We start from the raw sequence: 27997 nt of genomic DNA, 5'->3' as shown, positions 1-27997 counted from the left end.
ATATGGAGCCTGTGTGGAGTCACTGGGGGGGCTGGGGGTGGAGAAGGAGCCGGTTTCCTCTAGCAGGGAGGGGACCGGGGTGAGCCAGCAGCGGGGAGGCTGACATCACCGCGGTGGCAGCCCTTTAAACCCCTCACCCAGCCAGCGCCCTGTCCTGTCTGTCCAAGTCCAGACAGAGCTCACTTCTTCCTGCGAGCCCCGAGGAACGCCTGTAAGTGCATCTGTCCCAGGGATGGAGGGGAGTTGGGCTGGGCCTTGGCAGTAGCAGTGGATGTATTGCAGGCAGGGCTCTCGGGCGCCCTGCCTGGGGAAGCCCACCCTCTTCCAGCATGCATTCCTAATCTCCACCTGCGGAGCTGGTCCTAGCTTGATGGGTGGGATGGGGTTGCTGGAGTCCTGTATCTCTTAGACTGGGCAGCCTTGGGCTCACTGAAATGCCCAGGGAGACTTGGCTGGTGCACAGGGATTGATGGTGGAAACCTGGGAACTGGGGTGAGGGAGGCTCCCCATTTTCAGCCGTAGTCACACCCATGGGGGTGTGATAGGCTCCAGGTGGTGTTGGTTTAGACCCAGGTCTTGTAGTCTGCTATCTACCTGGGAGGATGTCCGAGGAGGTGAGGAGGCGTGTGGTACGCCCGGGCTGGAGAGCAGTGTCCCACTGGTGGGTCCCCAGGCCCTGAGTGGCAGCAGAGAGCCCCTGGGTAGCCACTGCGGCAGTGGGCAGGACCACAAGACTCGTCTTCTGGAACAGGCTGGGGTGGCAGGGTGCAGGGCCAGTGAGAGAGCTGCCTTTCCAGGCACACAGCTCCCTCCATACTCTGAGTGGGAGGTTCCCCCCCCACCGGGCAGAGGAGTGGGGGTGAGCACTGCCAGGCGCTTTGGAATGATAGTCTGGGTGGTGCAGGCAGGGCCTTCCCCAAGGGTCTGGCTGCTTCCCCTCAGTGGTGGCTCTTCAAAGGGTAGCAGTGAGTCGGAAAGGTCTCCTCTTTCCCCAGAATTTAGATGAGCCACCCCTCCTGCCTTCTCAGATCCACGTGTGCTCATCCTATGTGCTGTGTTTTATTCTGAAGAGAGAGGGGCACAGCAGTCCTGCAGAGACCCCTGGTTCTGCCAGTTTTTCTGGGTTCCTGCTGGTAGGAGGTGCCAGCTTTGCAGCTGGACTTGTATTTTTCTCAGGGGAGGGGAGGCTGATGGAGCCGCAGGCTAGGAGGGTCAAAGCAGAGCCTCAGGCTGCCCTGCCCAGCCTGTCCCAGGAGCCTTTGCCTAGAAACGCCCCTGGGTGGGCTGCCCTGCCGCCCTCGCCCTCACCCTCACCCTCTCCTCACCCCTCCCCTCCCCAGCAGCTCCAAGGTGGGCCTGGGGAGGGCTTTGTCAGAGGACTTTGAGGGATTCTTGGAACCCTCCACTTTCAGACTCTACCAGGAGCGGCGGGGGGCGGGGGGGTGCCTTTCATCCCCCTTCTTTGTTCTGATCAAAACCCAAATGTTGTCTCTGGATCTAGGGGCCGCGACTTTGTGTACTTGTCGCTGTGAGCCTTGACACCTTGACTGTCCTGAATCTCCTGAGACCGGAAGCTAGGGGTGGGGGACGCACTGCTGGCACCCTGTTCCTCACGGGCCCAGCGCGAGGTCTGGGAGGGGAAGGCAGATGGGAGGGGAGGTGGGGAGGGGAAGGCAAGAAGGTCTGGGCATGGAAGGTGGGGAGGGTGGTGGTGCCCGGACCACAGGGATGCACCTTGCCTGCCTGGGATGGTACGGTGAAGGCTGAGATAAGGAGGGAGGGCGGGAGGCCAAGACGAAGGATGGCCTGGTCCCAGCTGCTTGTGTGTTTTGACCACAGTTCTTCACCCAGGAGTCCTTGGGAGGCTGGGAAGCAGGGATGAGACACACAGCGGGGTGGGGAAGGGAGGGATTTGGCCTTTGGATTCTTTGGCCCTCACTTTACAAATAAGGAAACAGACTCAGAGAGAAGTGAATTGCCCAGTGGCTGGAATTTAGAGGAGCCCTTCTTCTGTTCTTCCTCTCAAATTTCGTTGTCCCCTCAGGGAATGATTTTGAACAGGGGTGGAGGCTGGAGCAGGAAGAACACTTACTGTTTTTCACCATTTGGTCAGGGGCTGGCTTTCCCAGGTCGCTACCAGGAGACCGGCTCTGGGGACAAAGGACTGACATTTTGAGGAGCTCCGCTGAGGGGCAGGCAGTGTGTTGGGTAGCCACAGACAGGGCCTCGTGGAATGTTCCCAGCCCTCTGGGGTAGATAACATTATCCTTCCTGCAGAGACGGGGCATTCGAGCTCAGAGAAGTTGTCGGTCGTGGGGAAAGAAGGGCCGGGCAAGTGAGGTTTGGCAGCCGAGCTGGGCCCATGTGAAGTGATAATGTTCACTGCCTCCCATGGGGCTGGGTGGGGAGAGGGACTCAGCTCTGGTAAGACAGGGAGTTGAGAAAACGCGCTGACTACCTCCATCCGCAGACCGTTCTCTCCTCCCAACCTCTGACCTCTCTGAGGGCCAGGGGATGGTTTGGCCTCGTTTGGTTCCTCTTCGAAGGGTGAACTCTGGCACCACCCCAGGGTGATACCTGAGGCAGGTCAGGTTCCTCCGGGCTGGCCACATGCTGGTCTGCCCAGCGGCCTGCCTGCCTGGCCCTGCTCCTGCAGCCTGGACGGGGAGGGCTTCCCATGCTCTGGTTGGCAGATTCCTGGCTCACGTCCCTGGAGAACTCTGGCTTCCTGGTTACTCAAGCTCCCACCGTGGTGAGAGCCTGAGGGCACGAGGGCAAGCCGGTGGGTATGCCAGCTCGCAGCCCTCTCTCATCTGGCTCCCCTGGGGAAATGCAGCTTCTTGGCCCAAAGCTCTTGGGCTTTGCTGGTTTCCTAGCCCTTTCCAGGGGTGGGTGAGCTTCGGCCTCTGTAGCTGCAGGCCGGAGGCTGAGCTGAGCTGGCAGAGAGCCTGAGTGCTGGAGTTCCCGCTTCTGGGAGAAGTGAGAGCTGGAGATACCTCCATAACTTCGGGCACAGCCGCCAAACCACCTCACTGGACAAAGACATCTGCTGGCTTTCTTTTGAGGGGCAATGTGACCTCTTCCGAAAGGCCTCTGCAGTGCCTCCGTGGTCAGTCTTGGCAAAGAAAGAATGCTCTAGACCAGGGGTTATCAAACCCATGGGCTAAATACAGCCTGCCATCTGTTTGTGTAAATAAAGTTTTATTGGCACACAGCCATGCTCACTTGTTTACACACTGCCTAAAGCTGCTTTGGTGCTGCAGTGGCAGGGACCTTATGGCCTGCAAAGCCTAAAATATGACCGTCAGTAAAATGACTGTCTGGTTATTTACCAAAAAAGTTTACTAACTCCTGCTCTAGAGTGCCAAAGATCTGGCCTCGAAGTTCAGAGAGGCTCCGTGGACTGAGGGGACGAGCTGGCCCAGGTGAGCAGTGCCACGGAAACAAAACCAGGAAGCAAGGGGAGGTAGATAACCGGTTAGGGTGGTTGCCCAACACAGAGCTGGAAGACCTGCCCGGCACCGGGGACAGCAGAGCTGTTCTCTGAGCCTCTCCCTCCTCCGGCTTGTGCTGCTTTAGCTCCCTGCCAACATGGCCAACAAGGGTCCCTCCTACGGCATGAGCCGTGAAGTGCAATCCAAAATCGAGAAGAAGTACGATGAGGAGCTGGAGGAGCGGCTGGTGGAGTGGATCATAGTGCAGTGCGGCCCCGACGTGGGGCGCCCAGACCGTGGGCGTCTGGGCTTCCAGGTCTGGCTGAAGAATGGCGTGGTGAGTGGCACCCGGGGCAGGGGGGCTGGGTCCGTGCCATCCTGCCGGAGTTGTGGGGCAGATCCCCCAAACCAAGTGCCAAGCTACCTTCTACGCCTGGCAGATCCTGAGCAAGCTGGTCAACAGCCTGTATCCGGATGGCTCCAAGCCGGTGAAGGTGCCTGAGAACCCGCCGTCCATGGTCTTCAAGCAGATGGAGCAGGTAGCTCAGTTCCTGAAGGCAGCCGAGGACTATGGTGTCACCAAGACTGACATGTTCCAGACTGTTGACCTCTTTGAAGGTACAGAGAGAAGAGGGGTGGAGGCAGGTGGGGGACAGGAGGCTGAGGCAGGGACGAGGGATGATCAAAACTGCCATGATGATGGGTCTGCACAGCAGGAGTGGGATACGCCGGGAGAATCCCACACCTGCAAGGGCGTGCCCTGGGATCTACTGCGCCTCTTTCGATTTTAGGACAAACTCTGCCCCGGGTTGGCCATTTTTCTGAGAGGTGTGGGCAGGCTCTGCCTTGGAGTCCTGTTTACACAGTCCTGAAGATCATTTCCCCTCCCCTCTTTCTACTCACAGGCAAAGATCTGGCAGCGGTGCAGAGGACCCTGATGGCCCTGGGCAGCTTGGCAGTGACCAAGAACGATGGACACTACCGTGGAGATCCCAACTGGTTTATGAAGTACGTGGCCACCAGCGTTTCCCTGCACCCTGAGCTTGGGTCTCTGCAGGAGATGGGCTAACCCTTTAGTACAGTGATTTGGGGAAGCAGATAGCCAGGAAGGTATGAAGTGAAAGTCTAGGATGGGGGGAAATGGGTCCCTAATACTTCTTGACTCCTCCCTTTCTACCCTCCTGTCTCAGCCAGTCTCAATAGCCTGTGCTGTGGGGCAAGCTAGATTAAGGAAACAAGAGCGGTGAAATGGGGAGGGAATGGGATCGGCCTAGGAAGTAACAGAGGAAACCAAAGATGGGTGGAAAACACACAGTCCTGGCAAGTCTTTGTCCTGGTTCTTCCTCTCCTAGGAAAGCCCAGGAGCATAAGAGGGAATTCACAGAGAGCCAACTGCAGGAGGGAAAGCATGTCATCGGCCTACAGATGGGCAGCAACAGAGGGGCCTCCCAGGCTGGCATGACAGGCTATGGCCGACCTCGGCAGATCATCAGTTAGAGGTGGAGGGCCAGCCCCCGGCCCTGCCCCTGCCCAGCTCGCCGGCCGCAGCCCTCCTGCCTCGCCTGCCTCACCCACACCCGAGTAGTTCCTTCAGCCCCGGCCAAGCTTCGAGGCTCCGTCACTGAGCAAAGGTGACTGCACTTGGGCAGGTCGCCTGCACCCCTCAGCCTCAGTCCAACTTCTGACCCCAAAGCACTGCTCCCCTGGCCCACCTCTCAGCTCCCCGGCCAGCTCCACTGTCTCTCCATCCTGGGCCGAGCAGGGGAGATGTGGGCTGGCGGTGGCCGGGGTGTGGGCAAGTCCACCGTCCTCCTGGGCAGCTGATGCTCATAGAAGGGGACCCAGCCCAACCGCCCCCGATTTTTTTGCTGGAATATTTTGGAGGTTGAAATTCAAAAGGAAAAAAAAAAAAAAAATACATCAATCTTTTCTCAGGCCTGGCTGGCAGAGTCTGATTTGTCCTAGTCACTTCTGTTCTGGTTACAGGAAATCTGAGCAGGGAACAGGCAGGCAGCTTGGGTTTACGTGTGTTCCTGGCTGCCATCCTCTGAAGGACCCCTCGAGTTCCAGGATTTCAGGGGCTGGAAGAGGAGAGTGAATCTCGGGACTGAAGGGAAAGAGGAGCAACTTGGAGACTTGCATTAGCTTTGGGGAGGCGGCACAAAGGAGATGGAAAGGGGCAGAACTGTGTGGAAGGTTTTTATTTTGGAAAAGCTGTGCAGAAAAAATTCAACAAAATGTTGCTGTGAAAAGAGAAAACCAAATCTTAAGCGTTAAAAAAAAAAAAAAATTCAAATCCACCAACTAGCTCAGAAGAGGGGAGGAGGCCAAGAATGGGAGGAAGAGTCGCAGCCCACCAGGCAGATGGCTGGCCTCCGGCAGGCAAGGCCATTTCCCTGAGCACTTTGCAGAGGAAGACGGGTGGTCGCAGGGCTAGAGGGGCAGTGACTGATCCGACACCTGCCCCAGTCCTGCCGCAGACTCCCCCAGGATGTGCCCTAGCCCTGCCAGGCGCGTCGTACCGATCCTTCAGGATGAAGGGTGGGCGTGATGGTGAAGGGGTCAGGGGGTGTGTTCAAGGTTGGCTTCTGATCGGGGCTAATGGAGGCAGCTGCTTCCAGGGCATGTGTGCTGAGCTGAGGGTTGACTGCCATGCCCATATGGCCAAGGTCCAAGGCTTAGGCTGGGAGGTGAGGGGGAGAGAGGAAAAGTCTGCTGTTTCTGGCCCCTGGGTCATTAAAAGGACAGGCATATCCGGGGCTCTTCCCAGCCTCCACCCCTAAGCCCTCTTCCCAAGTGACCCCAGTGATGTTTCTGCTGAGATGCTCTTCTGGCCATGTGTGGGTGAGGGTCCCTGTGACCAACACCACTGGCCGGCCCTGGAGAAACGAGGATGGAGGCCTGCCCGGCAGGGGCCCCAATCCCTTGTCCGAGACCTTCTCACCAAAAACTCCCGTTGGGTTGGAGGAAGGTTCCATGGCTGTTGCGAGACTGTAATCCGGCTCCGCTTGTGCCTTCTGAAGCCCCTTGCCCTCCCTGAGTGTGGTCTTTAGCCAGAGGGTGCTCTTTAGGCCTCTGGTCCCAGGTGGAAGCATCGGGGCTGCCTTCTCCCCAGAGCTTCCGGGACTGCGGAGCAGCTTTCCAAGCTTCCCCAGTCTTAGGAAGTTAGAGCCTCTCCCACGTTGGCTGTCAGGCCCAAGGTCAGCAAATCTGCGCCTCCTTCCCCTGCAGCAGGTCTGGGGGCAGGTGCTGAGGGCAGTCCAGGGCACTCCTGCCCTGGGATAGGCTCCAGTCCCCTTGATCCAGCAGGTCTGGGGCGTGGAGCTCGGAGGTGGCGGGAGGGCCCTCGCTCTCCATCCCCACTCCACCTGGATCCTGGCTGCTGCAAAGGGGCACTGATTCCAGTTCTGTCCCCTCCTCCTTGGCTGTTCGGCTTCGCTGGGGCCGGTGGCAGGGTCCACTCCTACAAACTGGGTGAGAGGCCACATTCCTCTGGCTCAAGTATACTTCCAGCATGTAGTAAATGGTCCAGAAGACGGCGAAACAGCCTATCAGCACCAGGGTCTGGGGGAAAGTCAAACACCTATGTAAGGGTGGTTTCCCAGAACAATGAGCTCAGAAACTCTCTCTCTTCCTAGGGGCTGCCTCTCCCACCCCAAACCACTCCCCCAGTTCCCCCCACACAAGGAATGCCCTGGAGAGTTAGCCTGTAGAGTGGGGACCTAGGTCTTCCCAACCCCTCACTCCCCAAGACACCTTGAGTCTCCCACCAAGGACTACATCCCTCAGGACATTCCTGCCTCCCTGCAGCTTGGGTTTTGGCCCTCGTACCTTGAGGGTGTTAGGGGTGATGGTATAACCATCTTCCTCTGGGATTTTCAGCCCGGGAGGGCAGGGCAGCGTGAAGCCATCGTGCAGGTATTCCCCACTCATGGCACTTTCTAGTAACCTGTGGAGAAGAAAGGAGACGAGGATGCCCTACTCAGCTTGGTTCCTCTACCGCCTGCCTCGCCCATCCTCCCACCTTACAGCCAGACAGAGGGAAGCCCCATAGCAAACAGGGGAGGGCCACGCTGTGGGTTCCCAGGGAGGTGGCACTCCCTAAGTGGCCTTCCCCCTGCCCCCGTGAGTCCCCCTCCCTCTGACACATGTGTCTACACCTACCTTTGTCTGTCCCTGATGTCTACTGGACTCCACACAGAGCCATATAGGGTCAGCTGCCATTGCCGGAGGATGCCGGCCTGGGACGTCTCATCTCCTAGAGCCGCAAGCGGGGCGGTCCGTGAGCCACGCCCCCCTGTTGGCCACACAGACAGCAGAGGCCCTGCCCACCCCGCCACCCAGAGGGACTCAGACCACATGAGCGGCCACAGTAGTTGTCTAACTGTGTCCCACTGACCCCAGGGTACTGCAGACGTGCCTCTCGGGGTGCCCTTAGGAATGGAAAGGCGGAGGTGAAAGGTGGCACTCCCAAGTGGAGAAGTTTTGCCTCTTTCATATTTTGGGGTTTCAGCTGGGATTTTTCTTGGGGAAAAAAAAAAAAAAAAAAAAGTCCTGCTAAATTAAAGGAAGGTTTGAAAACCACCAGTCTGGTGATGAACACCTAACTTGGCTGGAAGTTGGGAGGGTTGGGTTCAATTTCCAGTCCTCACTGAGATACTGTGTGACCTCACACAAGTCACTTCAAACCTCTGGGTGGGCCTCAGTTTTAAAAAAAGAAAAACGGTGAAAATTAGTCCTGCCCTTACCTGCCTACCAGGGCTGGCCGGAGGATGGTTATATGTGAAAGAACTTGAAATGTGGTTTCAACAAGGAATTTTTGTTGCTATCCTGAGGAAAAATGGATCAGTCACTTCTCCAAGGAATATGAGAGGTAGTATAAATGAATAATTCTAGGTATCAATGCCCGTTTTTTTGGATGGGGCATACGTCTTGGCATCTACCCTCTTGGTCCGATGGCAACCCTATGTATTCCACCTGGGACGATTTCTGTGGGGACTGTGAGATCCAGAGGGACCAGATGACAATCACGAAAGGCAGGGCCCTGGTGGGGGGCAGGCAGGCTTACCTACATCCCTGATGACGAGTCTGTAGGTCCCTTTCGCTCTTTCCCCCCAGCACCGCACAGTGGAGAAGGTCCAATCATTGAAGCCGTTGGGGTCCCTGGGGCAAGAACAGAGGAGACAGAGGAAGGCATGGAGCAGGGAACTGACCCCTTTGCCCAAAAGCATTTTCTTACTGTAGTAGCAGTTGTTGTCTGAGCCACAGCCATCGGGAGGGTGCCATGAGGGGCCCTCAGTGCTGGCCCTTGCCCCTGGGATCTCGGGGGCTGAGGGACCTGTGTCAACGTAGTGTAGTGCAAAAAGCAAACGTGGAGAGAACACGGGCTTGGGAGTCCCATAGGTCTAGGCTTACTGTTATTCACTCAGGCACTTAACTAGCTCTGTGACTTGTTTCCTCATTTGTAAAGGGTTACAAAGTCTACCCTGCATCATCCTTACTAGGATTAAAGAAACTACACTTCAAGTGCAGCGCCGAGCACCTTGTAAGCACTTGAACAAAGCAGGTAATAAAGCCAGTGCCACGGTAGCTTAGGACAGTGCCAGTGTCCACTCCTCCCATATCTTTTCCTGGAAAAGGCCCTTGTTGCAGAGAGAGCTCAGGTGAGGGCACGTGTACGTACGAGTCCAAGCTGCGGGGGGTGCCAATACGGGACATCATGCCACTGGGGCAAAACAGCTTCAGTTCCAAGCTGCCACGTCGTGGATGAGTGATGGAGACTGTCACGGCCACGTGCTCCAGGGTCTTCAGCCCCGACATCTCCAGGTCCATCCTGCTGACTGTGGGAAGTCAGGCTGGGCAGCTGGGAAACCAGCCCCACAAACACTTACGCCCTCACTTCACCCCAACAGACAAAGGAACATACTCATGGAAGACACATACAAATATCTTTGGCAACCCTGATTGAACCTCGTGTACACTAGTAAATGGAATGCAGTTGCTGCTTTCAAGTTTACAATCTAGTTTAGAGTCCAGTTGGGAGGACAACACATACTCAAGACACAATGGAAGAACCAAATGGAGCAATTTCCGACATTCATTCACCCAAAAAATAACTTACTGAGTACCTCCTACATTTCAGGCACTGTGCTAGTTGTTGGGAATATAAAGAAAAGTTGGGGGCTTCCCTGGTGGCGCAGTAGTTGAGAATCTGCCTGCCAATGCAGGGCACACAGGTTCGAGCCCTGGTCTGGGAAGATCCCACATGCCGCGGAGTGACTAGGCCCGTGAGCCACAACTACTGAGCCTGCGCGTCTGGAGCCTGTGCTCCGCAACAAGAGAGGCTGCGATAGTGAGAGGCCCGCGCACTGCGATGAAGAGTGGCCCCCGCTCGCTGCAACTAGAGAAAGCCCTCGCACGGAAACGAAGACCCAACACACCCAAAAATAAATAAATAAATAAAATTAAAAAAAAAAAAGTAAAAAAAAAAGTTGGACATGGTCTCTGCCTTCTATGTGCAAGTGGAAAATGATATGGTATGCGGTCTACATAACTGATGCTAGAACAGAGATGAGTCAGATGGGTTTAGGCACGCAGCCGTGAGACACACTCTGAGGGCGGAAGTGAATATGGATGGGTGGAGAGTGTTGGTAGAGGGTATTCTAGAAGGGGAAATGGCATGTAGAAAGGCAGAGGTGGACATGAACAAGTTTCATACTGAAAGAAATACAAATTAAAAAAAAAACTACTGAAGTGAATAAATTTCAAGGAAATTGTGCTGAATGAAAAAAAGCCAATATCAAAAGGATACACAGTGTGTGATTTCATTTACATAATATTCATGAATAACATAACTGTAGCGATGGAGAACAGATTAGTGGTTGCCAGGTGCTAGGGATGGTGCAGAGGGGATGGGTGTGGCCATAAAGGGGTGACACAGAGGAGTCTTGGGATGCAATGGTTCTGGATATTGGCTGTGGTGGTGATTACACAAGGCTACACATGTGGTAAAATTACACAAACACACACACACAGAAATATGAGTCTAACTGGTGAAATCTGAATAAGTGCTCTGGATTGGACCAATGTCATTTTCTTGGTTTTGCTATTGTCCTAGAATTAAGACATTTAACATCAGGAGAAGGGTGCACAGGACTTCCCTGAACATTTCTTTGCAACCTCCTGTGAATCTACAATTATTTCAAAATAAAAAGTCAAAAAACCCCAAAACAAACAAACAAACAAACAAACCCCACCAAACTACTGAAGTAGAAGACTCAATTGGGGAATATTAAGAAATTAGGCTGCAATGAGAAATGATTCTTTCCAAAGCAACTTTCCTTTCATTAATTCATGCCGACAGGCAAAGCAGAGAGCAGCACCCCCATTTCACAGATGAAGAAACCCAGAGAGAATATGAAAGTATGGGCAGGGGACCTAGCATGGGAAGGGCTTTAAAATTTTTATTTTAAACAAGCAACTGAGAGCTATTAGAGATTACCGAGCAAGGACAGAGTTTAAAAAAAAAAAAAAGTGCTAAAGGAAGGTTACTCTTTTTTTTTTTTTTAATTTATTTATTTTATTTATTTTTGGCTGCGTTGGGTCTTGTTGCACATGGGCTTCTCATTGCGGTGCTTCTCTTGTTGCGGAGCACAGGCTCTAGGCATGTGGGCTTCTGTAGTTGTGGCTTGTGGGCTCTAGAGCACAGGCTCCATAGTTGTGGCACATGGGCTTAGTTGCTCTGCGGCATGTGGGATCTTCCTGGACCAGGGATCGAACCCATGTCCCCTGCACTGGCAGGTGGATCCCCAACCACTGCACCACCAGGGAAGTCCCAAGGAAGGTTACTCTTAACAGCTGTGGGTAGGCTGAATCGGAGTAGGAAGAAGAAACAGGTGACAGGAAGCCCAGCTAAAATGCTTGATTCTAAGGGTAAGCCGGTATGAGCGTGGATAACTGATCAAAGAAAGAGGGGGGAATTCCCTGGCTGTTCGGTGGTTAGGACTCCGTGCTTTCACTGCCGGTGAAATAAACCCTTTCTCAACTCTTGTGCCTGCTGGTGCTAATGGCATGGGCTCTGGAGCCACCCAGCCTGGGTTCAAATCCCAGCTCTGCCATTTACTAGCTATGAGAATTAGTTTCTTTATCTGTAACGTGTCCCCGTCATAGTTCATGGTTTATCATTTTAAGGTACACTCTCTGTCTCTTATTTTCTGCTGTACCTGGGGCCCCGGGCTCTGGAGAATAAACTTCCTAACTCCTGCCCGGAAAAGGCTGCTAAGGATGGGAGAAGATACCTGGGAGTCTACCTTTTAATTGATCTCTCGTTTTACTCTCACACCTCATCTCTGTCTTCTGTAGTGCATGGGGCCCCCGAGTCCTGAGCCTTTGGGGATTCTGAGGCATGAATGAGCTTGCTGCCTAGGCTCACCCTTACAGATATTTGGTTTGCAACTTTCTTAGCCCTGCCCACTTCTCCACTCGTTTTCCGTCTTCCAAAAATGTGTTGCAATCTCTCCTTTGCTGTGGCCTCCTCCCTCATTCTCTTTGTCCTTGTGCTTATACCGCTTTTATTCCTTTATTCTCACTTTGGTGAGGCTTTGGGAGTAAGCAGCGATAAAAGCACGTGTTCAATTCACCGTCTTTAACCAGGAATCTTCTTCTGTCCCCACGAATTGTTCAACCCACTGCAGTCTAGCTTTTGCCCCCATGAACAGACTGAAACAAAGTACTCTTGGCAGTGGAAGCACGGAGTCCTAACCACTGGACCGCCAGGGAAGTCCCAAAGTATTCTTCTTAAGGTCACCAACGGCCTCCTTGATGAACCAGGGACGCCCTCAGTCCTTGCCCGCTTGCCCGCTCCCATCAGAACTACCCTAGATTCCAGTGACACCATCCTCCTGTTCTTTTTCCAACCTCAGGCATCTCTTCTCAGTTTTCTTCTGAGGCCCCTTTCCTCTGTCCACTCCTTTAATGTCAGCCTGTGTCCTAGGTCCTCTCTTATCCTTGTCCCCCCAACCCTAGTGATCTCCTTCTTTCCCAGACCTTTCTCTTCCATTTTTATGCGGGTGACTCCCAAACCATTACCTCCAGTCTAGACCTTCAAACGTATTTATTCAGCTGCTTTCGGAATACAACCTTTAGATGTTGCATAGAAGCCTCAAACACAGCAGAGCCCAAATTCTCTTCCTCACTTCTTCACACTCCATAGTCCTTACCCAAACCTCTTCTTCCTCCTGGGTTCTTAATCTCATGTGATGGCACCGACAGAAATGAGAGAAACTTGGAAAGCAAGCTGGCTTTCGATAGGCGATAGTGAAATCTAAGATGCTGTACATTTTAAACGTAATGTATTGATGGGATATCCAACAGCACACAGCGATTTAGGAATAGAAAGATGGAGGAAAATATTCCTGGCATAGTTGAAGGAGAGCATTAACATGGAAGATAAGGGCCTAACAGAGAGTAAATGACACGTTATAGAGCACGACAGAACAGAATGGAATCCAAAAAGAGCCCCGCGAGTGCTTGTCTGTTGTTAGCATGTGTACGGAGTGGCACGTTACATGCATTTCCTTACTGGGGTGTACAGGGACTTGGGTGGCCAGACATGTGGCAACACGAGAATTATTTTATTAGAATTAAATGAGTTAATCCTTAAGCCAGTGCTTGGCACATAAAAAAGCACTCAAATCTTAGCGGACGATGATCATCATATTATTTTGCCTTTGGCAAGCTGGGGTCTTTTTCAACCACCCTCCCCCACCCCCACCCCGCCCCGAAGATCCCAGGGATTTATTTGCCCATAATCTTGTGGAAGCTAGCAAAATCTCTACTTCTCTCACTGGTAAGGGATCAGAATAAGAGATGTTGATCTAGGAATCATTTGTGGAGAGGTGGCAGCTGAAGCCATAAACACAGCTGCGCCGTTGAGGGAGAAAACGTAGAGGGAGGGTCAAGAACACGGAATGAGTCGTAGAAGGCACTCATGGTTTGGGAGTAGTGAGGAGAGCGAACAGAAAAACCAAGTTCCTTGGGCAGAGAAGCCAGAAGAGGGCCATGGAGCAAAGGAGGTCACTGCAGCCGCAGGAGGAGGGAGGCTGCCACACAGGTCTCGTTAATCCGGTCAGAGAACAAGAGGGCTGAGAAGGATGGGCTGTGAGCTGGTCCCTGGGTCTGAGCAGGAGAGGGGCACTGTGAGTGATGAAGTAAGTCTTCAGCGGTGGAGAGGGTGTGATAAAGGCAAGCAATTGCTTTGGTTAATTCATTTGAAAAGGTTACTTGTTGGAGGGGGGCAGGGACTTAAAGGTGTTTCCTAACAGATGCTCTGAGGGTGTTTGAAGGCAGAAGGAGGAATCAGTGGGGAGAGAAAGACTGGGCAGGAGAGGAAGATTCAGAGCCAGGAAGGAACAGGACGCAAGCACGGCCAGAGGGGGAGCCAGCACTCGGGCTGCAAACAAGGATAAAAGGGTAATTGCAAGTGGTGTTCAGGAATCTTCTGTAAATACACACAGGCTCCCTTGTGTTTTGGATACTCCTCCCAAACCCCGCCCTCCCTCCCACCCTCTGGTAGAGATTTCAGACCCAGAGTCAGAGCTAAAGGAACCGAGGGGCTCCAATCCCCTTCCCCCTACATCCTCCTCCTGTCTTGCTCTAGAGCCGCCCTGCCCAAGAAGGTGGCCACCAGCCACATGTGGCTATTTAAATTCAATTACAATAACACACAAATTTAGTTCCTCAGCCACACGAGCCACATTTAAAATCTTCAATAGCCTCACATGAATTGCACAGCACAGATAGAGAACATTTTTTTCATCATTGTAGAAAGTTCTCTTGGACACCACTGCTCCAGAGTCTTAGTGGTATTGCACCCCTTTTCCACCTCAGGGATGTTCAGTTCCTTCTACCTTATAAAAAAGTTCACCTTCCAGCCCTTGGACACTGACTCGCCCAGGTCTTGGTGGGAAAGACTGTTGCTTGGCTATAGGGAAAGAGGTTTACTAACTGTCCGGGACTAAGTTGCTCAGCTCTACGTGAACTGGACTTTCTGCAGCCTCCAAGCACGCCCACAAGCGTGGACCTTCAGTTCTGTCTGCTCAGGGGTGAATGGAGTCACAACAGAGGGGAAGGCACCTTTGCTGACCTCGAAGATCAGCAGTCCACTTGCTGCCCTCCAAACCAACGAAGGGCTCCATTAGCAAAACTCGCTGAGTCTTCACCTCCCTTCTCTCCATCCTTCTCTCCCCACTATCCCCACCTCCCACTCTCCTCTGCCCAGGACAACCTGTCCTTCTTTCTCTTGCTTCCTAGTGACAAACAAGCAGGTGTCAGATGCCTCTATACCGAGGGAAGGTTGTTAGACATGCCGGGGAACATCCCTGGTTAGTGGGAAGCAGAAGATGATGAAACTGGGAAGGACCCTAAGTTGACCCCCTCATTTGATGGATGCGATTGCGGGTTAGCAGCCCTGGATGGAAGGTAAAAGTTAAAAGACATACTGTCCCCAAGACATGCAAGTGCAAAGCCCCGAGGTTCCTACTCAACTGCATTCCTGGGAATGTTCCTGCACTTCTCTGCCTTGGCTGATGCTTTATGCCCTTTCCAAGATAGCATTCCTTTTACGGAAAATGCATTGAACTGGGCCCATGGATTTCCTTCCACGTAGAGGGGAAACTGGGCAAGTGCTGGACATGGTTAGGGAGAGAGACAACGGGACTATTCCCAGTGAAACCTCCGCCCCAGGGATGCCGTCCCCACTCTCCCCTCCATGCTCCCATCTTTGGCCATTCCTCCTCTTGCCATTGTTCTGGTTTGAACACTTCCTAGGAGGATGCGAAATGCAAAAACAAAGTTCCATTTGGGTAAAGCATGACATGCTCCAATCTTCACAAAAATTAGTGAATAACTGCCTGTCAAAAATCCTTGAAGTAAAAAAATCCCCAAGGAACTGGAGGTAGGGAAAACTCCCCAGTGGGAAGTCCGGGAAATCTGCAGACAGAAGATCCTCTTTGCTCAAGTATCCCAATCCAGCTGCCCTCTTCTCTGGGAAGGGGTTCAACCTCTGTGCTCAACGTAAGACGACATCTCTGACTGACAACACACGGCCCTCACCCCTTCGGATAGTCCTAGTGGCCCCAGGTGTGATGGACGCGTGGGCAGAGGGAGGGCCACCACAGTCTAGGGAGCCCTCTGGGCACTCCTCTGTCCTCCCCCTACAGGCCCCAGCTGACTCTCTCTGTATTAGACAAGCCTGAGAATCAAAGGAAGACATTCTCAACTCCTTCACTCCATCCAAAGGCCACCGGGTTGCAGAGAATCGTCTGGCAAGTTCCTAGCATGGAAGTCAAAGGAACGTCTTTCAACTCGTGCCTTGTCTCCCAGGTCCCAGTCCCAGCCCTCCCACCAGCCTTCCTAATCGCTTGCTCGGCAGCTCCTTTCCACCACCAGTAACTCAGGAGAAAGGTCTCGTTTAAGCAGCCGGGGGGCCAGCCAACTCAGAAGCAGCAACATGTCCTAAAATGGTCAAAGAAAACTCCACAGGTTTGGCTGGAGCTCAGCTCCTAAAGGAAGGGGGTAGGATCCGGCAGGGAGGATGAGTTTAGCTTCTCCATCACCCCGCCCCAAACCTCAGGCCCACGATTAACCCCCTTTCTGCTGACTGCTTACCATTCCACAGGACCTCCAGGGGGCGGGCGGATGGCGGGATAGCCTTGTTCTCTTTCAACACGGGGCTGACGTAGGAAGCTAAGTAAGGGACAGACGTCCAGATCTATGAAAGGAAGGGGGGACGGCGAATGAACAAACAAGATGGACCCCACACACCCACTCTCATCTACTTGACCTCTAGGGCACTGCTCTTTTTATTTCTCCCTTCCTCACCACCTTCTTTCGCTCCTGAGGATCCTGCGGACCACCTGGACTGCTCCCTATGGCACCAAAGCAAGGACAGGCTGTGTCCAGGACGGCAGATGAGGAGCAGAGCACCCTGAGGGTTCCAAACGATACTCAGGTCCCATTTACTCTCCACCGACAGTTTAGAAACTTTAATTATAGCGTTGAGCCGGCTTCTTCATTTGTAAAATGGGTCTCAGATGAACGAGCATTTATTAAACACCTACGATGTGCCAGGCAGTGTCTTAGGCATTCTCCCACCCCCTTCGTCATTCCACGCAGGACACCTGTTCACCTTGGCTGCGTTCACAAGTCTCCAAGCATTGAGCAGGCCGAATCCGTGCTGGTGGCTGTGGCTAAAGCCGGCCTCGTTGGTGATCCAATCTGCGCGGCGATCCTCATACTGAGAGGACAGGGGTCCCAGTTAGTCTCTCGGATTTTAAGTTTCCCTGCTCGCCCTGCTAGCTGATCCAGTCCAGACTCTCCCACCAAGGCTGCTAGGAATGGATTCCCCAAGGAAAGCTGGGACAAAAGGGCAAAGGCCTGTGATGTCACCAGCCCAATGGCCTGTTTCTAGAGAGGGAGCCAGGAGCCCCAGGCTCCAGAGTCAGGAACTCCCCCAGCCGGAGCTCTCCTTTGCAGGTAAAAGGGCAGCAGTAGAACAGGTGCGAGTGAATTTAGGTCTGTGGTCTTGATGGGGTCCCCACCCTTGTTCCGTGCACGTGCAACTCTGGACGGGATTTGGCACCTAACGCCTGGGACACCTAGAATCTGAAGCCTCCTGAAACCTCCAAGTCCTTGGGACCGAAAGTCTGAGGTGGGCTGGGCCAGGCCATTTGTCCACCTGCGAGGATCTCACCGGGGTGGCTGTGAAGACGATGATGTGCTGGACGTCACGCCACGTGAGGCAGGGCCGCACCTGCAGCATCAGGGCTATCATGCCGGCTGCCAGAGGGGCCGCGGCTGAGGTCCCCGTGTGGCCCTCGGTGCAGCCTGTGCCCTTCTGAAGGTCCCAGTCTGTGGTCACCTGGGAAGCGGAATGGAGAGGACGGGGACTGGGTTAGGGACTGAGTTCCCAGGTGCTGTGGAGGGAGGGGTGTGGGGCTGGGCCTCAGCGCGAGCCTCGGTGCGGGGCGGGGGAGGGGGGGGGGCCCTTCCGTTGCGAGAGCTGAATGTCTAGCAGGTCGGACGAAGGAGATTCTTCCTCCTTCTTCGCCTAACAAGAGAATCTCTGGAGAGCTGAGAAGAATGAAAGAGTTACTCTGCGGGTCTGGTTACAGCAGGGGAGGGGGCGGAAAGAAGCTGGAGAGAGGGGAGAGGCCTCACGTGCAGAGGATGGTTTCCTGATTCCAGCTCCTCTGGTGACCCCTTCCCAAATCCTCCACCCACCCAGCCCTGCCCCTCCAGCCCCCGCAGCCCTTGGAGACAGAGGAAGTGGCCGGGGAGCTCCTGGGCCCCAGCTGGAGCTGGGACAACACTGACGGCACCAGTCAAGGAAATCCAAATTGGCAGCTCAGCGACAGGGCCTGGAGTGACATCAGTGCGAACAAAGGGAGTGTGTTCCCGGGGAGAGAAAGCTGTCCCCTTGCCCACCCGTGGGCTCAGCATGGGTGTAGCATCTACACCCCCTGCCCACCCTGGCCCGGGGCGATCCACAGGCCTCCCTGCCTCCCTGCGCTGGGCCTGGTGCCTCGGGTGGTTTCCACGAGTCCCCCCTTCTCCACCTGTGGTCCTGAGGTGGGAGGTGAGAGCGGGGGTCTGGGAGACGCGGCATCTGTCTGGCATCCAGTTCTTTTCATGCTCTAATCCACCCTGGGGCCACAGAGGGTTTAGCTGAGGGGGGCCCTGCCTAAATCTGCTCCAGGCCATGGCCCTCCAGATCTGGCACGCGGTGCCCAGGCTAAGACCAGAAAATCTTCTTCCAAGCTTCTCTCCTGGGTCAGATATCAAGGTGCTAACTTCTCCCAAGAGCTGCCCTTTCTCCACTGTACTCACTGCTCGCCTTCCAGCTGTTACAGCAGCTGCCAAGAGATGTCATTTTCACTCAGACATCGTGCGCACGGAAGAGGAGGCAAAAACTCTCCAAGTGGAAGTCTCAATGAGGGTGGAAAGCCTGGTCTGTGCCAGGGAGCAGATTGATTTTTTCCTGTTACGGAAACAGCCTCACAGTGACAGTCTAGTGTGTAGCTGTGAGGCCCGTGAACTTGCCTGTGGCGGCAGGAGCCCCGGGCAGCCACAGGAAAGGGCCGGGAAGGGCTCTGGGCAGCAGACGGTGGGCAGCCTGTACCTCCGTGCCCGCCCTCAGGAAGGCAGCCCCACCGAGCTGGTAATTGAACAGAAACTGGCAACTGGTTTCCAAGGCAAGAGCGTCCCAAAGATGGGAGCCTGGCTAAACAAACTCTCTTTTCATTTCCGGACAAATTATAGCTCAGCTGGAACGTGGTAGGGGTGGGGGTGAGATGCGGAGCTGCGTCAGGAGGAGAAAGGCAGGCAGCGCACAGTAAGAGGAACCATTATGCTCGCCAGCCTTCGCGGTCCCTCGCTGGGGCCGGGTAGAGCGGGTTCCTGAGAGTTCTGCCAGGATGTCCCTGCTCTTCCTCCCAACCCAGCCTGGCCTGGGGTGGGCATGGGCGGTGCCCTCTGCACCCAGACCCCCGCCTGCGGAGCGGAGCCTCCTGCCCGCTTACTTTAGTCAGCTCCCTTTTTTCTTCTCCCGGGGTGGGGAAAGGGGCTGGGGTCACCGGGCCCCGAGCCTTAGAACACTGTGCTAACCAGAAGTCATTTAGTGGCAAAACAGAATTTCAGTTTGGGAAAGTGAATCTGACCCAGAGGAAGCAGCCTAATTCCCAATGGTCCTGGAGAGCGCTCCCAACCCAGAGCCACTGGAGAAATGTGACACCACCTGGCTGCAGCCCAGCTCTGCCGGAGAGCCCCTTGTCCCCGTATCACTCTGTTAGGGGCATTGGGGACAGGCAGGGAGCTCTAGGATGACAGGATGGAGCTCAGCCAGCTGGGTGTAGGCTCTGGACCCTGAATTCTTTCACAGGTTCCCACAGCTTGAGCAACTCCACTCCCTTGCTCCAACCTCTTGTTTGCTGTGGCTCCAGTTCCAGCTCCAAGGAAAGAGCTGTCTCTCGGGCTGACTGAGACATTCCTGACTCCTTTTCCCGCCCATTCAGTGCCGACAGCCACTAGCTTTACTCCCAAGGATGAACAGGACCAGAGCTCACAGTATTTACATAAGGGCTGCATAGCAGTGGAATGATGATCCTTTTTTTTTAAAGGCCACAGAAATTTAGCCAAAGACCATATTCTACCAAAGGAAGACATTTCAATCAATGTGATACTTAATCAATGTGATAGAGTGATTCCTATGATAACATGCATATTTGTAAGTTAAATTTTTAAAGATAAAAACCCTTTACACAGATATATTTAGAGTCCTCAGCTCCATTCTTCCAACAGGGGCAGACCCTAAGGGACACAGATCTGCTAGGGAAGAGGAACCCGAGGGCCCGGGGCAGGAGTGGAGGGCCTGGCGGGGGGCACTTACGATGCTCCGGAGCATCTTGTCCCCACCGCTGAAGGTGACCGCCAGCATGGAGGCACACTCCTCTGCGTAGAAAGGCATCCGTCCCTCCTCGTCCACAGCACCTGGGGACAGAGTAGGGGAAATGGGAGCAGAGATAAGGGCCTGATAACATCAGCGTCATCTCTGAGTTATCACCCGGGGGGTTGTCCTGAGTTTAAAAAATGATCTCAGTGGTCCAAGTCCTTCAAGTACCCACACTCCTCACCAGGACAGGCAGCCTCAAATGGCAGAGGGTATTCTGTGCCCTAAGACCATTCTTTCAACAGGCTCCAGGGTGAAACTGGGGGGGCGTTCCATCTCAATACCTACTCATCCATTCACACATGCATTTTCCTCAACATGTATCAATTACCTACCGTGAGTCGCACACTGTGTGAGGCATGGGGGCCATGGGAGAAGGGCACAGACCTGATCTCAAGGAGCCCAGAGTCAGGGAGGAGGTCCAGTAAGTAAATAAAAACAACTGGGATGGTAAATGCTATGGGAGGGAGCACAGGTAAAGGGCATTTGGGGGTCAGGGAAGGCTTCAAGCAGGAGGGAAGGGACCCATGGAAGAGAGGCCAAAGCAGAGGCCTAAGCAGCTGTGGGGAGTGGAGGCGGGGGGGTGGGCTTGGTATCCCAGATGATGGGTGGAAAGTGCTCCGGGGTATGACTTCTAAGGAAGTCCTGACATCCTCCGAGAGCAGGGCTAGTCCCTCCTAACTATCAGAGCCTGAAGAGAAGAGAAGATCATGCATACACTTTTAGACAGACACACGGAAGCTGGGGACACACCCACATACACGGTCCCCTCACGACTGAGTGACACACACACACACCCGGATACACGGTCCCCTCACCACTGTCTCTCTCACACACACAGGCGTGAGCACACATGCACACTCGGGGCCACCAGGCCACTACCTATGGTGACTGTATAGATGGAGTTGGCATAGCCATCGTAGTTGCAGTTGTCGTTGTGCTGGCCCCCATTGCCACTGGCTACCACGAAGATGCTCCCAAAGCCCTGGCGGCCAGCGATCACCCCGTGTTGCAAGGCAGCCTGAGGAGCAAAACGTCCAGGTCAGTTGAGGAGTTCATAGGAAGACCCCAACCTCCATGCCGCTCACTCTTTCCTCCCCTTCTAGAAGGAAAAGAAAAAAAGCCAAGGGCACTGGACATGGGAGAAAGAGATTTAAAGATGGACTCAAGGGGAAGAGGCTGTTAGTGGAACAGCTGTATGAAGGATGGGCTCTGCTTATCAGAGAGGGTAGGGCCAGAAATGGGGAGCCAAGCACAAAACCAGAGCGAAACAATCTCAAAGCGCTGCTCCATTTCTCTCTAAGAACACCTCCACACTCCCCCAACCCCAGGTCGGGAGTGCTCTTCCCAAAGGAGGCGCCAGGGCTACATGGTAGGTCTGGCCCTGCAAATGGGGGTGGGGCGGGAGCAGTTCCAGGAACGGAATGAAGAGGGGGTCCTAGGTCTCCAGAGTCTCCACGCAGTTCCCAGTTACCTTCCCAAGCTGATGGGGACCGTCCACCGTCTTTCCATCGTCATCTGGTCCCCAGCTGTTAAGAGATACCCAGTGGGAAGAGCCAGAGCCAGGCTGTGGCTGCCCACCCAGGCCCCCCAGCCTCAGCTGGCCATCCCTCCGCCTGGGTCCTCCCTCTCCTCCCAAGGGCTCCAGCTCCGGACTCCCACGATGAAAGGACATAGGGGTCAAAGGTCCAGCCCTCACTCCAAAGTGGAAAACAGAAGTACGTGCTAAAGTTCTTCTTGTCCTTGGAAACTTTCCCAGTTTAGGACTACTTTAACCTGACCCTAAAAACCCTTTCTCAGGTCCCCGGGGAGTACAGAGTGGTAGAGATGGACGGGACCTAGGGATCTAACGCTAGGCTTGATGGCAGAGCACCAACGAAGGAAGTATCTGTGAAAGCTCTTGGGTCTGAGGAGTTCTCTATTCTTTCTCTGAAAGGAAATGTCCATGTGGATAATGCCATGCATTTACAGGAGACACTGGTTGGGGAAGAGCAGGTGCCATCAATGCTGGGGGGGCAGCCCAGCCTCAGCTCCTCCTTATCAACCACCCCCTCCCCACCATAACCGTAATCTGGAGCTGCAGGTGTGTTTCTGGGGGGTGGTGTGATGGGGCCTGGTGCTGGGTGGCCAGCTCCGCTGTGGTTGGAAAGGAATGCCCAATTTCTTCCAGAGCCTTCTGAGTTTGATAAACAGATAAACACGAGGCAGGATGGAGCACTCCTCGAGTGGCAACCTGATTACTGGGGTGACGTGGGGCTTAAGACTGAGAACCCAGACGCTGTGGGTCTGGAGAAATGAGGGCAGTGGACTTACAGGCTGAACCCAGTGGGGAGAGCCCTGCTGGGACCTGCCCGAGTCAGCCCATCCTGCTGTTCTTTGGTTGGAGGATTCGCCCAGTGCCCGAGCCTCTGGCCCCCTCACCTTGTTCCTGGCTCTGCCTCACCTGCAACTGTAGATGTCATTGATCTGATAGTGCTTGTTGAACGCCACAGCCTCCATGCTGTCTGTCAGGGGTCCATCCAGTACCCGGATACCTAGGCGGTGAAGGCCACACCAGCTCCTCAATAATGCTGGTCCCCTAGACGGGGAGCTGGGTGCTGGGGGGCCCCCTGTGGAGACTTACTTTTCCCTCTAAGTGCTCTTGGATCTTTTGAATTTTTATACCATGTGCATGTACCTGTCCAGAAATATTTTTTAACGTAATGCTAAATCTTAGACTTTAAGGATCCTGGGGTCTGGTGGGAAGATGCAGAGCCTAGAATGTAGGGAATCCAAGGTTCCCTTCTTATGTGCATCCTGAATCATGTAAAACACTGCAGTGGTGCTTGACGCACAGAGGGTACTCAATAGATGGTACTCATTAGCATTACTCCTCTCATGGATGCCTGATCTCACCCAATAAAATGGGGTGAGTCACATCCTGGTGACCACATAGGGCGGAACGGAGCTTTCAGAAGGGACTTGGGCCCTGGAGGTTTCTGGCTCCCTCTGTAGCCCCATTCACAGAGAGGGCTGCTGACCTCTGCTGGAGTGTAAGAGGAATACAGCCAATCTATTCCAACCTCGGAAATGCAGGTCCCAAGCATTTATGAGGAATCACGCGGACAGCGTGTCCCCATTCATCCCCTTCACCTTCTGCCTCGATGGACAAAGACTCAGAGGCAGAAGAGCCACAGAAGCACCCCAGCGGGGGCCGGGGCTGCTCCGCTCTCCTGAGAGGATGGGGAGCAGACGGTGACCATCAGAAGGGCTGGGAACTGGAGAGCTGGGAGAAGGGAGAGGGGCCTCCACAGACACACGGGGGCCAAGGAGGAAGGGGAGACCAGGAGGCACTTGGTAAACCATTAAAATACAAATACAGCCTGGAGGAGTACGAGGCGTTGTCATCACAATGAGCTGAGCATTGACAGGGCATAACCATGATCAGAAAAAGGGAAGAGTCACCTGAGTAGGTGGGGCTAGGGCCTCCATCTCCCATCCAGAGCATTTCGTACTTTCAGCTGTTTTATACAGTGGGGTTCACTGCTAAAAACATGTTGGAAACACAGTGCATTGAAAAAAAATCAATGAACCGATATGTCCTGCAGACACCTATTTATAAGCTTAACCTTTGCTTTCTGCTGTGTGTTGAGAGTGAAATAATGTCGGGTTGGAATTCATGGGGGAGGGACAGAGGATGGACAGCTGTCACAGGAGGAGTGTACCGAGGCCGGACTGGAGGTACCTGCTATGCGGCTCCCATACGCCACTCCCACGGCACAGAAGCTGTTGTTGGGCACGGCAGCGATCTCTCCGGCACACCTCGTGCCGTGGTGGTTGCCATTCTCCATATCCGGGTGGGGCATGGGGTCAGGGTCATTAGAGTTGAGGTCATAGCTGCCCTCGGGGCTCTGAAACAAGGTGGGTGCGGGGGGAAGGGGACGGGCGGGGCATGTGGTCACTCGCTGGTTACAAGGGGTCAGGTCTTGGAGCTCAGGGAGAGAGGGGAACTGGGATTTGGGGGCTCTAAGCCAGCACTGTGGGCCCATCTCTGCAAACCACATGGGCTGTGAGATATGAGGACAGGACACCTTGAAGCAAAACTGAGAAGTGCTGCAGCTCTTGGAAAATTTCTCTCTTGGCCATTATAGAAACGTGCCTAGGAGCCGCTTCCATGGTGTGGGAAGCCTGGGATAAAAGAGGTATGGGGCTACCTAAAAGTCAGGATTTAAGGAACTTGTGCAGAGAGGGAAGTTGCCGGCAGGGGCCACTCCTTACTCCTCAGGGCAGGGAGTGGCAGCAGGAACCAGGAAGTGTCTCCCTTGCTGAGTTGGAGCCACGTCCTGAGTCTTAGCTACCAGGCTGGAAGGCTGGCTGCAGAAAAGGAGTAGATGAAGAACACCATCCCACCTTCCAGGCCCTTTTATTTGGCCCAATGACCTCTAAGAAAGGGGACAGGCCTGAGGGAACATCAAGAATCAGGTAAGGCCCGGCGGTGGGACGGGTCGTGCCAGTGCCACTCACATAGTTGGGTGCGATGTCCTGGATGGTGTGCTCCACACCGTCGTCCACGACCACCACGGTCACCCCTTGCCCGGTTACATTGCGCTCCCATACACCCGTCACGTTGATGTCCCTGCCGGGGTTCCGCCGGTTATTCTGCAGGAGAGACAGGGTCAGGAACTATTCTCTGAGCCCTGGGAATCCAGTGACACGCAGCATAGCCCATAGAGAGACAAGTTACAGTGAGCAGCCCCTGTGCACTCTTGGCCACCATCAAGGAGCCAGAGAGAGGTTGTAGACCAATAAGGGTAGGTGGGGACAGAGCTAAGGAGGGACACGTGAGAGCTTTGCCACAGCCTAGGTCTCCAGGAAAGCCTGGCATCACTCACGGGCAATAAGGGTGAGATGGTGGCTAGGGTCAAGGGTTGGATAATATAATTCGTAGGCCATATGATATACATTATATTAACACCGTATAATATAATGTTACTAGTTAACTCTTGTAAAGTGTTTCCCATGTGGGCACAAGTACATTAGTTCACTTAACCATAACCATAACCATTACAATCTCCATTTGACAGAAAGGGAAACTGAGGCACGGAGAGGTTAAACAGTGCACCCAAAGGTACATGCTAGTCAGTGGCAGGCGGCCCAGGCAGCCTGGTCCCAGCACCCACGCCCTGCCATTGCAGTCCGCCGGCTCTCTGGATGTGAGCACAGGGCAGGTGGAGCCCGAGGACGAAGCCCACCGTGGAAGCCCACAGAAATGCCTCCTCAGGCAAAGGATGGGGGCCGCTTAAGAGTAACACAGACAAGAGCCCACTAAAGCACCGGGTACCCCCCGCCTAGCCATCTGAAGCCAGAAGCTGCAGGGCTGGACTCACCAGGTGCCACTGCTGCGGGTACTTGGGGTCATTGAAGTGGACGCTGCGCTTGGTCCGCTTGAGCAGCCTCTGCTCTGAGTGCCAGCGCACAGCTTCGTGCCTGGCCAACACAGCCTCCACCTGCTGCCGGACGGCCTCCACCTGCGGGGCCTGCCGGTGCCCTGCCGGCTGGACCAAGAGGTAGTGCCCCTGGAGCTCCCCGATGCGTCCTGCATTCACCAGCCCTGCCGCCTGGGCCAGGGCATCTGCCCGCTGCTCCAGCGACTGTTCTTCCCTCTCGCCTTCTGGGCTGTCCACATGCACTGCCCAGCTCAGCCCCCCCGGACCCTGGGCCCCAGGCCCACCTGCCCCCACCAGGCCCATCACCCAGGGAAGCAGTAGGAAGAGCCTGGCTAGCTCCAGGCAGAGGCAAGTGGGCCTGGGGCCCAGGGGGGCATCTGAGTGTGGCACTTTCTGCCTCCCCTTGGGCATCAGAGCAGTAGGCTGCAAAGAGAAAGGACATCAGAGGTAAGAGCGCGATAACATGGCACACCTGGAAATCCCTAAGCCATGCCTTTTAAATCATTAAACATGTGATCCTCTCCTGTTATTCACAGTTATCTCTGACCAACAGGGATAAGCCCCCAGGGGCAGTGTGGGCCAGCACGAACCCCGGTGGGTCCCTCAGTGGCATGATTATCACTAGATAATCAAGCAGGATGTCTAGTTGCTAACAGGCACCGTGCTGCTCTTTCCCACTGTTGCCATGAAAAGGGCTCAAAAGTCATAGGACTCCTGCAAATTCCTGGCAGAGTCATGACCGTTCTTTAGAAGAGACCCTCCTCCCTTCTTTAGAGGGGACAGAAATCTTTCCCCAGCTGACGTCTTGGTCCCGTTGTCCTGAGGGCTAACTCCCCGCAGTGGGGCCCCGTTCCCACCTGGACCCTGAGTGAGGCTGAGCTCCTGGTCTGGCTAACCACCTCACGCTCATTTTGTGCAAACGGAGAAAAGGCATCCCTTTCGCTGTGAGCAGTGGTGACTCCAAGCACAGACTGCAGACCTGTAGGCCCCAAGAAAACAAGAAATGGTGTCCTCCCAAACCCAGTGGAGCAGGCAGAGGCTGGCCATGAACTCTAGGACCCATGACCAAAGAAACTGCAAATGATTAAGTATCATTTCCAGGAATCTCAAATAGGTCACAGACTAGAACCGAACTGGTACAGTAAGGCCAGAACAGTACATAACCCAGAAACCGTACTTCTCGACCTAAACATCAGGCCATCCTCTTTTCTTTCTTTCCTAGATGCCTAGAAGAGGGCTTGAACTCTTACCAAAAACCCCTCTTGAAAAAGTAGGTGGTACTGCTCCCTAGAAGTCCGGGTGGTAGCTAACTTCCTGATTTCTGTACCTGTGAAGGATGCCAGGGGAAGTAAGAGTAGGCGGGAGGCGGGTGAAATGGGGAAAACCCGAGCATGCAAACAAAACTGAACAGGCGTAAGAGGCAAGTGGACACCCTGGGGAGAAGGGGTGATTGGAAAGCAGCACTAAAGGGCTACTCTTAGTCACTAGCTCAGCAAGTCGGCTGAGAGGTGAGGGCTCAAGCTCTAAACCTGGGACTGCCACCCATGGTTTGACAGAAGGGCCAAAGTAGAACTGGTGGGCAACTGTGGGGACAGAGACAGGCGAATGGGTGGCAGAACATGTGTGTCCCTATTGGTGGCTGGGCTTCAGAAGCATCTGCTCTCTACGGGGGTGGGGTGTAGGGGGGTCACCTTGAGGTAGGGCTTAGTACCCACACACATACGCAAATGGATTAGTCTCAAAATGTTACAGAAACATGGGTATTTTACCGAAGTCTCTTTGGAAAGGGAGAAGGGGACTTCCGCCACCTAACATTTCCCTCCCCAAATCTATATATCTCCTTCTCTCTTTTCCTCTGAGGTTCCCAGGCAAATTCCTCCCTGCCCTCCAGCAGCCTCGACTGTCCCAAGATATTCAGGTGTCCTTCCCAGTGTGCATACAAAAATCTTGTTAGATAGCCTGATAGTGACCCAACTAGGCAGGCTCCTTCAGTCTCAGTAGAGCCCATAGATTTCCGGAAGAGAGGAGAAACCTGACCACTACATCCTGCGGTCCCTCTGGCAGAGCAGTACCTTAACCCCACCCCAGCCCTCACCCTAAGCTTCTGGGGAAGGAACCTTAAATACCCTCTGAAAGTAGATCTCAAACTTCACCCAACTGCTAGGTGTGTCTTTACAGCTCGGAGGTGCCAAGAGAGAAGAGGAATGATACGGGCAGCCCAGAGTCCAAGATTCCGCTCCCAAGAGACTGTCCTCCTCGCAACCTCTACACCCTGTTCCTAGAAACCAGGCTGCGTACCGGGGTCAGCTTCATTGATTTTCCCCCTCCCTGGCCTCGACTGCCCCGTGCAATGTGCCCCTCTCCTCAGAGGACCCACACTATCCTGGATCCAAGACTCCGTGGCCCCGTCTCCCTGGGCTCCCCCACGCCGGGACTGAAGGCGCCCTCTGTGCGGCTCCCTCATCCTCAGACACCAGCTGCCCCCCAGACTTCCGATGCCCCGCCCCCACCGAGTTCTCAACTCACCCGCCTGGCCGCAGGGGCTGCCGCCGCCTCCTTGCGGAAACTCGCGGCTTCCCGGGAGCCCGAGAAGCCAGTGACAGTAGCATCACTTCCGCCCGGCGGCGCAGCCA

The 27997-nt window shown here is 54.4% G+C and overlaps 2 protein-coding genes across 3 annotated transcripts; one reads left to right on the top strand and one right to left on the bottom strand.

Moving 5' to 3' along the window:
• The first annotated feature begins 99 nt into the window (after positions 1-99).
• On the top strand, positions 100-5368 carry TAGLN (transgelin). Its single transcript, XM_061203621.1, has 5 exons — positions 100-211; positions 3580-3771; positions 3875-4052; positions 4340-4442; positions 4787-5368. Exons 2-5 carry the CDS (start codon positions 3592-3594, stop codon positions 4929-4931), a joined length of 606 nt encoding a protein of 201 aa, XP_061059604.1. The 5' UTR covers positions 100-211; positions 3580-3591; the 3' UTR covers positions 4932-5368.
• A 257-nt stretch (positions 5369-5625) lies between these two features.
• On the bottom strand, positions 5626-27969 carry PCSK7 (proprotein convertase subtilisin/kexin type 7). 2 transcript variants are annotated; one of them, XM_061203620.1, is made up of 18 exons: positions 27891-27945; positions 26615-26691; positions 26222-26343; positions 25305-25787; positions 24442-24576; positions 23663-23828; positions 22382-22472; positions 21413-21467; positions 20821-20959; positions 19879-19979; positions 17185-17352; positions 16621-16728; positions 16101-16203; positions 9118-9274; positions 8503-8597; positions 7599-7692; positions 7266-7383; positions 5626-6998 (listed from the first exon to the last, which is right to left on the bottom strand). In XM_061203620.1, exons 4-18 carry the CDS (start codon positions 25773-25775, stop codon positions 6636-6638), a joined length of 2364 nt encoding a protein of 787 aa, XP_061059603.1. In that variant the 5' UTR covers positions 25776-25787; positions 26222-26343; positions 26615-26691; positions 27891-27945; the 3' UTR covers positions 5626-6635. The 2 variants fall into 2 exon arrangements, with proteins under 2 accessions (XP_061059603.1, XP_061059602.1); XM_061203619.1 differs by lacking the exon at positions 26615-26691 and having other exon boundaries at positions 27891-27969.
• Positions 27970-27997: the final 28 nt, after the last annotated feature.

Source organism: Eubalaena glacialis, chromosome 10 (genome assembly GCF_028564815.1).
Source record: "Eubalaena glacialis isolate mEubGla1 chromosome 10, mEubGla1.1.hap2.+ XY, whole genome shotgun sequence".
NCBI lineage: Eukaryota > Metazoa > Chordata > Mammalia > Artiodactyla > Balaenidae > Eubalaena > Eubalaena glacialis.
Note: the sequence above shows the minus strand (reverse complement) of the source record. Positions and strands in the feature narration are given on the sequence as shown.

Bases quoted from the DNA above. Each gene is read 5' to 3' on its own strand.
- PCSK7 (XM_061203619.1), bottom strand. From the start codon at position 25,775: ATGCCCAAGGGGAGGCAGAAAGTGCCACACTCAGATGCCCCCCTGGGC. The intron at 20,960-21,412 runs GTAACTGGGAAC...TTTGCTCCTCAG, and splicing joins GTCCCCATCAGCTTGGGAAG to GCTGCCTTGCAACACGGGGT. The intron at 8,598-9,117 runs GTACGTACACGT...TTCTTGCCCCAG, and splicing joins ACCCCCCGCAGCTTGGACTC to GGACCCCAACGGCTTCAATG.
- TAGLN (XM_061203621.1), top strand. From the start codon at position 3,592: ATGGCCAACAAGGGTCCCTCCTACGGCATGAGCCGTGAAGTGCAATCC. The intron at 3,772-3,874 runs GTGAGTGGCACC...TACGCCTGGCAG, and splicing joins TCTGGCTGAAGAATGGCGTG to ATCCTGAGCAAGCTGGTCAA. The intron at 4,053-4,339 runs GTACAGAGAGAA...TTCTACTCACAG, and splicing joins GACTGTTGACCTCTTTGAAG to GCAAAGATCTGGCAGCGGTG.